The sequence below is a fragment of the Anopheles marshallii genome, chromosome 2 (assembly GCF_943734725.1).
Source record: "Anopheles marshallii chromosome 2, idAnoMarsDA_429_01, whole genome shotgun sequence".
Lineage (NCBI taxonomy): Eukaryota > Metazoa > Arthropoda > Insecta > Diptera > Culicidae > Anopheles > Anopheles marshallii.
Window position 1 is genome coordinate 49,338,943 of NC_071326.1, and position 10,330 is coordinate 49,349,272.

General features: G+C 44.6%; 1 protein-coding gene across 1 annotated transcript; it reads right to left on the minus strand.

The window, feature by feature from the left end:
• Positions 1–213: 213 nt before the first annotated feature.
• LOC128709816 (alpha-protein kinase 1) lies at positions 214–6,556 on the minus strand. Its single transcript, XM_053804834.1, has 7 exons — positions 6,536–6,556; positions 2,852–3,072; positions 2,540–2,714; positions 2,252–2,452; positions 1,765–2,166; positions 532–1,593; positions 214–459 (listed from the first exon to the last, which is right to left on the minus strand). The coding sequence occupies exons 1-7, from the start codon at positions 6,554–6,556 to the stop codon at positions 214–216; spliced, it is 2,328 nt and encodes a 775-aa protein (XP_053660809.1).
• Positions 6,557–10,330: the final 3,774 nt, after the last annotated feature.

Here is a 10,330-nt window from a genome sequence, read left to right on the forward strand (position 1 = left end):
TTCATGATAAGTTTTCTTTATTTAGAAAATTTTAGATGAAATAAATAAAGTGTTGCTACACGCTACATGCTAAAGGTGTACAGTTTTGCGATGTACTCCGTACCTAATCAACATTCTTCCCATGATCTGATCAACAACCAGCTGTACAGTGCAATCACGGGTACGAATCAGGCTTAAACATAAACTGGCTTACTGCGCATGGTGCTAGACCTTTTAATCAAGTCGATGGTTGCTAAGATTCTTGTTGTAGTACATATCCCTATCCTCATCGATATCTTCCACGGTCTGTTCATCATAGTAAGCGTTGGTGGTAGTGTTATCGTCGGATGAGGAGGGTGTAATAGGTTCATCATTTCGAGCATGGGAATTTGTTGCCGTACTGTCCTCCATACCGTGATCCATACCCTCTACATCGGCGTACTCAAAATCGATCTCATCCATCCGTTTTTGTGCGTTTATCTATTGCAAGAAAAGATTGTACAAGGGTCATTCAAAATCGCTAGTCCTGGGGACCAAGGGGGCCATACTCACATTGTTGGAGTATTCGTGCTCTCCATCTGGTACGTATATCCGTAGAGGGCTCTGGGTCGCCTGTGGCTCGATCGTACTTCCTATGGCAGCGTGATGTTGATGGTACTGCTTTACAGATCCTGCAGCTGGCGTCTGTTTGTCTTGCAAACCTAGAATGTTGGAGACGGCAAGCTGATGCTCCTGATACGCCTGCAAGTAGTCAGATTGGCTGTCCTGCTGGTACTGCTGGGGTAATGGGTGCTGCTGTACTTGATGCTGCTCCTGTTGATGTTGCAACTGTTGCTGATACTGATGTTGTTGTTGTTGTTGCTGTTGGTACTGCTGTTGCTGTTGCTGTTGATGGTAGAGCTCTTGATGAGCCTGCGCCAGTATGCGGTCATTTTCCTTCTGCCGCTCCGATAGTTCATAGAATGTGTGATGACCCGATGGCTGTACAGCCGTCGGTTGATCTACCTGATAATGGTAATAGTCGCTCGGAGATAAATTGTTGTGCAGGTTAATCATACCGTAGTTGAGCAGGTTAGCAATCTCCCCGTCGGTCATCTGTCGCTGCGAGTTACCCTTTTCGTGCTGATGTTGTTGGATCAGCTGTTGCTGGAGTTGTTGCTCGAGCTGGGTGAGCTGGGGAAGCTGCTGCTGGTGAATGGCCGGTTGCTCGTGTCCTACGAGCTGCGCGTAGGTTGGCATATCCGACGAGTGCTGGTTGTGGATATCGTTCAGCTGAATTTGATTCACTACGGATTGGAGCTCGTGCAGCTGATCCTGCGTAGCAGAAAGGATCTGACCCGTACTGGCTGCCGGCTCGTTGTGCTTATACGTGTTGTATGAGTTGAAAAGTACGGTCGTAGGTACCGAAGAAGGGGCTTGCGTTTGTGTTTGGACATGCAGTGGATGATGATGCTGTGGTTGTGGCTGCTGCTGCTGTATTTGTTGATGGTGCTGCTGGTGTTGCATCGTGCCGAGGAAATTGGTGTCCGGTTTGAAGAGGTTCACGGACGCCTGCTGTTGGTGGGTGTTGAAGAGGTTGTTGGATTGGGTCACAAGATAGGTGGGATTATAGAGCTGGAATTAAAACCCCGAGGACGGGAAGCGTGGGAAATGGGGGAACACACAGCATTAGAATGTAGCGCATAGTATTAGAGTGACGGAGGGCGATGATCATGATGATGGGAAATATGCTGCAGATGAAGCAGTTGATCAGTGATATCAAGGAATCGACGATTGAGCACTAACCGAAACGGGCATTTCCTGCAACATGGCCGTTTGTTGCAGGATGTGCTGCTGCAGCTGTGGCTGGGTAGCGAGCGGAATCGCATAGCTGGCCTGCGGGACTGCGTTAACGTACTGGATCACGGCTGAAGCACTGGTTTGCGGCTGCAACGGATAGTGAGCCACCGGCGACTGTACAAGTACGCTGGCTGGGGCAAACTTTCCATTGCTCGGTATGCTGAGTGGATCGGATGTCGGTACGAGCGTTTTGCTCGGCAACGATGGATCCGGATCCGGTGCGAAGTAAGTCTTCTTGCCGGAGTACAAATCGCCGATCGTTACGTCGTTCGAGTGTTCCTCAGTCACCTGATACTGGTGCGGGTTCCCGATTGTTTGATGGTTGTAGACTCCTGCAGCTGGTGCGGGCTGAAACGGGATGTGAGGTCACGTAGGAAAACAATGAATCTGTTTTAAAAATGATTAATTTAACTAAATTTTGCCATACACCTACCGTTGGGCTAAAGTTCAAAAAGGCTGGCTTCGCTGTGAACGTGGGCTTGGTTGTTTTTACCTCGATCTCTAGCTTATTGCTGTCCTCGTAGGACGTAACACGTATCTGGTTGGGAGCTTTCGGAGGTTTCGTGAGTCCCAGGTTTGGGGCAGGGATCGTATGGATCGCTCCATCCTTGTGAGAAGTAAGCTTCGTGGTGATCTACAAAAGAAAGCACTCGGACCAATGCCATCAGTTAAAGTTGTCCTTCTGTCTTGGTCTCTTTCGTGCGCGAATCGCTTGACGTACCGGTTTGAGCTTCTCGAATACTATCTCACCCGTGCTCGGTCCTGGTGGGGAACTGTGGAATTTGTGATGTTTGATGCTCGCGGCGGCAAATGCTAGTTGTGGCGGGGGACGTTTCAGTAGCGGTTGCTTCATAAGCGAAGGGTGGCTTAGAATGGATTTGATGGGTCTTTTCAAACTGCAATGGTGGCGTACGGATAGTACAGTAAAAAGGCAGAACAGAAAGCAGAGATGAATAGAAAGTTCCACGCACGTTAGTATCGTGCCAGCGAAGGCGCATTGCACGCACCGGAGAGCCGCAAGTAACAACCGTACCTCATAATCATTGATGGAGCTGGTCGAATCGCTACTGGTGCTAAACGCGTGCCGGAACGGAACTGCGTCATGTACGGTTTCAATCCGACACTATGCTTGGGCACAAAACTTGGATACATGAGAGGCGACTTGGTGTATGATGAAGGAAGCAGTGGCTTAAACGGCGGTGCATGATCGCCAACGGTTAGTGTCGCATACAGCGAAAGCAGAAGGAAAAGTACCTACAATACACAGAGGATGTTGCAAAGGGTAAAAGTTAAACGGATCAATTACTTTAGATAACACCTTTCGACAGATAAACAGTAGGGATGATAATATCCACATAATCGTCAGAAAAACGTTGATTTTCGAAATAAACCATTAGATCTTTGTACGCAGATGCTGTGGTTCAGTTCGACACCGATCAAACGGGAGCGTAGTACTTTCGGTGTACTGCAATTACAATTACGGTTCTGATTCTACTGATGTACTATACTAAGAACTTTCAGTAAAAAATGCTTAAAAGTCGTTCTTCTCTTGGGGCTGTTCCGTTCGTTGGTCAGATCTAGAGTATTGTTCGGTAATTTAATGTAATGTTATTTATTTATTGTTTGCCTCAACGGGCTATACAAAAAGATTTAAAATAAAATTATAAAGAATCTTACAAACTACATGAATCCAACTAAGACACTTCACAGACCAACACGCAAAAAGGAGCAAACGAAAGGGTGAGTTAGACGAAGCAAGACGGAAACGAAAGGAAGATATAGAAAAGGAGTAGTCAAAGAGGTCTGAAAAGACATCGAAATGACGAAGACAAGGAAGGAAGGGATCGTTTCTGGACTGGGAAGGAAAATAGAGAGCAAGGAAGGCGCATCAATCACACCGAGAAGCAGACTAGCAATGAAAATTTGCCTGAGCTTGGTGACACCTGATCTCGAGGGACAGAAGCTCTAAAACAAGTGGAGCAGGCTGGTATTTCAGCCAAAGGAATCGCCTGAACGTGGTACGTGTAAAAAGTTTTTGCACCCTCTCCACTCGCGCAAACGAAGTAGCGCCAGTAGGGCTCCAAGTAATACTGGCGAATTAGAACAAAATAATCTGGTCCCCTAGGGCTCAAGGTCATATCATATGGGTCCACTACTGTTCCTGTTATACGTTAATGATGTGTCGTACGTACTACCAAAGTACGTACTCCTGTTTCTTGATGTATGCTGACGATGTGAAACTGTTCATGCCTGGCGATCGTAACGGTGGAAATTCATCAATCCTACAATTGGCTTTAATCGTCTTTAGTTAGTGGGTGGTGTCTGTTTTTGTTTTGTTTGTTCTGTTTGTTGTATGTTTGTTGTTTATCTTTTACAAAAATGTTTTGTTTTATCTTTTACACGTATGCGTGCTCTTATTTACGTAGACTAATTAATAAACGGATAATTACTAGTACGGTAAGATCAAATATGGGACCTAGGCATCATGCTATACACTAAACTTAATTTTTTGCGGCAACATAATGACATATTGAGACGACGCTAGGATTGATTTTTAAGGTAGCGAGAGACTTTGACGATCCTACTTGTAGAAAGTCTTATATCGGCGCTAGTCAGGCCCATCGTGGAATTAGGGTCGATCATTACATGATCACATTCCGAGCTATGGAAACAAAAGATCGAAAGATCGATAAAAAAAAAGAGATTCCCAATATGCTATTCGACGCCTGCCGTAACAACTTACCTCCCTACCATGCTCGAAATTTGCTACCAGGATTAGAAACTCTAGAAAACAAGCGTAGAAATGCTCAACCATTATTTGATGCAGGTGTACTATGTGGCACCATTGATGCCCCCGATATATTAGAAAAAATCACTCTAAACGCTACAAAAACTGCAACACGAAACTGATAGATTATCTGTAGAGACTTAAAAACACGCAAAACGACCCCATATTATCGATGGCCAGGGAATTCAACAGATTGTCTGAGCATTTCGGTTATAATATGAGAATAACGGCATTCAGGGAACATTTGCGATCTGTTTTACAGCAAATGAATATGTTTGTAATATGTGATTTTAAAATTTGTTATGTTATGTCTGGCATTCATAGCGCTATGTCCTGTTTAAATTATGTCTAGTTTAGCCGTATTCTGTTGGACTACGTATTTAATAAATATCGAATATCGAACGTATCAGGTATCAGGAGCGAGCGCATAGGTCTCCTAGGTTCCCTGTTCGCAGATTCCTTGGTGAATCCTCATTCACTCTGCCTGATTATGAGGCTAGGTGTCAGCTGTTTGGACTTGAAGCCCTTGAGGCTCGCCACCACCATTCCCAAGTCCTATTTATTGCTTTCCTCTTGTCCGATTGCTTTGATGCTCCGTCATTGCTGTGCTCGATTCCTTTTTATGTTCCCAACCGGACACTTCGTATTCGTCCTTCTTTACCCATCCCTGTACGCCATACCCAAGTTGGTCGCAACGATCCACTGCGGCGTGCATAATACTCGTTTAATTTCTCGGCCGATTTGTTTAATTTTCTCCTTTGCCCTCCTGTATTCCGCTCCTTATTGCGATCCTCTCATTATACCCCATCCCTTTCAAAAACGTCTTTGTCTAGTTCTGTTCAAAATAGTTCAGAAGAATATAGTAGTAAGAAAGAAGGTTGGTTGTTGAGCCATTAGGCAGACATTAATTCATAATTATAATAATTATAGCAATAATAATAATCAGCTATCGGTAATATTCAATAATAATAATAAGCTCATTTTGGAGAATGAAACAACTATAGAAAGCAGAAATAATGTGGTCCTATATGGTTTGCACCTGATGCTTGTATCCAAAAATCCATAACTAAACCTATTACAACCTAAAGCGTATGAAATTTCATTTTAGTACATTTAGTGCCAGTTACACGACATGCATTGATCATTGTGGAGTCTTGTAGTACGCAAAGTTAGGGTAAATTCTAACACGCGAATTGGTGAGCGTCAATAATTGAAATTTTTAAAGAATTCTATATTGTTAAATGAGAATTCAAAAAAAAAATCATGACAAAAAAAAACCACTGTAAGAATAAATTTGTGCCCAAGATTAGAAGAAAGTAACGGAAAAATCAAAAACAATCCAGCTTGTTATACAGATTTATAAAAAAATGCATAAAAAGTAATGCTGCTCCTTTACAAACAATCAGTTACTTAAGGGATAAAACTGAATATTTTCTCTTCAAACATTACTTCATGCCTCTCATTGCAAAGAAAGTACGTGTACAGACCGAGCAAAGCCGTAAATTCCACAGCATCTCATTAATGTCATGTGGATCATTTTCATAGCTGGCTGGTTTCAGGCTAATACCAAACATGCACGGGTAATTATTAGTTTGACCGACCGACTGTAACGAAGAGCAATTTCAAGCTGTGGTACCTTTCATACATCGAATCATCGGCGGTTCATATTGGCTCCTACAAATGTATAATGCTTTCTTATCAAACAAATAAAGTTTAAACATAAAAAAACACTCCTGTACAAAACAGTCCAAAATGTATCCCGCCTTTGGTTTCAAACTGGTTTATCTACCAAATGAATGGCTGCCATTGCTAGCCAACAGATTCTGATTTCTCGTTCGTGTTAAATTCCAATCACTTTATGAGGGCGTTTAGCCAGTTTTGCGAAAGCTCAAAAACAAAAACGCGCCATTACTTTGCCGCTGCACTCACTTGTTCCATTTGAATGGCCATTTTCTCCCGATCCCGCCACACCGATGCTTTAGCACCGGATCTGGGTACAGCAGATTCGTTAAGTAGCGTTTCGATGGCAGATACAACACACCGAACCGACCGCGCGATTAGACGCAAAGTGATGGTTTAACAATTTTCACTCGCCCTTGAGCGGGAAGAAAGTAATGACGATGTCTTCACGACTGCACGTGCACGAAAATGTCACCACCGAAAGCACTTATCACCGAATAGGCGAATACACGCCACTTGTAACTATTTGCCGACGTTGCTTTAAGCGTTATATTGTTCACACGCAAACACCTATTCGCCTATCGCCGATGGTTTTGTTTCACTGTCTAAACGATCCTTGGCATGCTGAGATACTGCTGCTTCGGCCAGTGCACATCCGGTTTGCAAAGTAAAGACACGGACAATCACGGCACCTCGACCACGTTTCGCGACGTTCCGAGAGTAACTGCGCGAAACCCATTTCGATCAACCTGTTCGGAGTGTGGCTACAAGTGAAAACTACACACCGAAACGGACGACCGCGCCCCACCGTACCAACAGCTGCAGCATGGTCTCGTGGCAGAGCCGTGCATGGTGCTAGTTGCTGGACTTGTGTTGCGGTGTGACTGCATGGTGCTCCGTGTGCGAAACGCATGTCCGAAGGACTTTTGAACGATCGACTATTAGGAAACGATCGACAGGGATGTCGGTGACTACGGGGTACAGGAGTTCTTCAATGAGTTGCAAATTGAAATTTCAACGAACGACTGGGACATCCCTGGGCTGAAAAAGCTCATGCTGCTGGTGTAAATTTCGTACCCCGATTCTGGTGCATTCACGCTACCGCGCAGACGACCCTGACATTGGTCGGCGTGATCCGTTAGTCGGCCGGATCAGTTAGGCTCGCTGGCTGGGTTCGCGATTGGGTAAACAGTCTTGAACCTGATGGTACAAATTGTACTCCCGCTAAACCTGTTCCGTGCGGCAAAACACACCGCTACTTAAAGCGGTACGGCATCCCACTGTCGCCGGGACAGGATGATTGTGAGACGTTGGTTTTTTTTATAATGCCCGAGACTCTCGATCCATTCTAACTGTACTGCACGGTCCCGTACCAAGTGCAGTGCGTTCTGTTTTATGTATAAAAGAACTGCAATTATGTTGTGAGACGGAATTTGAAGCAGTGTAAATACAGGCAGTCCCCGAGATACGCTATTATTGACTTCCTTCTCTGCACTTGATCTATTCAACAAACCAGGCTACTTTTTGATAGAATACACAGAAATAAGCTTAAAACAAATATTTTATATGACAAAGGAACCTTCCAGAATCCGTGTAAGAGGAACTGCGAATCTCGAGCACTGCCTGTATATCGAATAGGAAACTTTAAGCCTCTGTAAATAAATTAAAAAAAATGCATATTGAATTGCTTTATTTGAATTAATAGAAATTTGTGACATGTTTACAAAGGTTTTGTTCGATTTCTTCACGCACATTACGTTCAGACGAATTGGTGCACCAAATAGAAAACTGGAAAATTAACTCTAAACGGCCAACGCCCTGTGCTGTCTGCGTGCCCTGTTCTGGCCGAAATTAGAACCAACCGCGTCCGTACCGTCTTGTTACCGAACAATTTTCCGTTAATTGACTCACCCTCCATGATCGTGCACCTTCCTGTTTGGCGCGTGGGAATGAAGCGACTAGTTAATAGGGAACAGTGCCATGGCGCTGTGGGCTTGGACGCTGTCCCCGGGCCGACAGGAATGTGATGTGGCCGGGGAATGTGGTTAATCAAATCGAACAACGGCAAGAGAAGCGAACTCGAACGGGCAATTTTCTTTTCGCGAGCCCTTTTAGTGGCGATTTCGCCGCGTGTAGGGTTCGATGCTGAGCATTTCTACACGCTCTCTTGCCCGTTTTCCTCCACTCGGCACCTCCCCCGCGGGCAGTTCCGTGTTGTTTCTCAGCGGTAATCTATTTATTTTATTTCTATTATGCTGCTCTTGCTGTGTTACTATTAATCAATGACTTTCGATTTCTTCAACTAGCAGCAGGTCGATCGGCCGGGATCGGAAGGGACCAAATCGGTGTGCCAAGCACTGAGGATTGGACACAATAAATTCCTCACACACACACACAGCTGCCTTCCCTGAAATCCCTTCCAACCAAGGAAGGAATTGGATTGTTGTAGGCAGAGCAGTGGCGTTTTCCATGCGAGGGTCGCCACCCTCAAGCTTTGTCAAGATCCGCCCTTGGTGGTTGAAAGCGGATCGTCATTGCGATTAGTTCGCGATCAGATCAAACCTCGAGCGATCATCGAGCGATATGCAAACTCGCCGCTTTCCGCACGTAGGGGTGACTAGGTTTGAGTGCCAATGGCGGGCTGGTACGGACCTGAGAAAAGCACCGTGATGCGGCCAGCGTTGCCGTGTGCGCGAGACAAGATCCCGCCGACGTACAGCGGGCGGAGGAGGATTTACTTTCTTTTGCTGCACTTTCAGACGGATCTGCTGCGGTGTGCTGCATGTGTGCAATCGAGTGCGCGCCAATTGTGCAGCGCTTCGGACTATGTGGACTTGTTTCCGAACGAGTTCGCATGCGAGCTGGCACGGGTAGGGGTGGAAAGAGCGATGGCGCGGTATATAGGGCCACAAAAGCGTAGCATAAAACAAACAACATGCCGCGACCGTAGTGGCTACTTACTGGCTGGTACATTGGACAGCATTAGCTGGACGGCCGGAGCAGTCAAAAACCGCTCCAAGAGCAGTTTGCAGTGGTTTGGCCGATGATACACAATGGAGGGAGAAAGCATGCACGAGATGTGGTGGGTATTGACAATGGCTGAAGTTTAAATGAATAGGGTCGGCCAAGTAGCAGATGACGGGCAGATCAGATCGACGATAATTACAATGGATTTGATATTTTTAATTTATCATTCTTTCTCTGCAGTAAAATGATAACGGTGTATAAAGGAGAGATAACAGATGCTTTAAAATGTGCAATAGCATACACAAAATCCGATTACAGAGAATTGATACAAAAAATAGTGATTTAGAATAGATTCTATAGAGAAAGGCATCAACATTCCTGCTAGTGCCATATGTTGCATTATCAGCAGAAGATTGTCGGATAAATTAAATCGAAGCAACAAGACGCGTTTTTATTCATTCTTCCTGATTTCGACACCTTATCAGTATTCAGCATTTATTATTGGATTACATCAGTTTGTAGATTTCGTGATGTAAACAAACTAATGTTGGGTGATTCAGAAACAGATTCATGAATCTTAATCTCTATTTGAAGGATCGAAAGTTCGATGAAGCATATTAGATTCATGAATCATCCAATATTTATGTCCCCCATGTATGAACCATCCTCGACCCTCTCCCCCCTTCCCTCTCCTTCCTTGTCTTCAGTTGCTAAATTTACTACCATTCTGTTTTAAGCCTCCAAGGAGCTAGATCTGTCACTGCTCTGAGAATTCATGAATCTTTTGAGAGTCAATTCCTGATTTGAATTGACTTCTTACTAAAGCTTCATATGAAAGTTTCATATCGTTATTGTACATGCTACCGCATAAACCTTCCATATGCCTACAATGCTTTTTGTCGCGCTTTTCTTTCGAATGCACCAAAGAAGTTTTCGTCAGCTATGGTGTAAGTCCATGTCTCAAATGCGTGTCTGAGTATTATGATTTTTTTTACAGACCCGCCATGGATCGTGACAACAGCTGATCTAGGTGGAGAAATCCTCTCAGAGCTAGTAAACCGATTGAACCGATTGGAA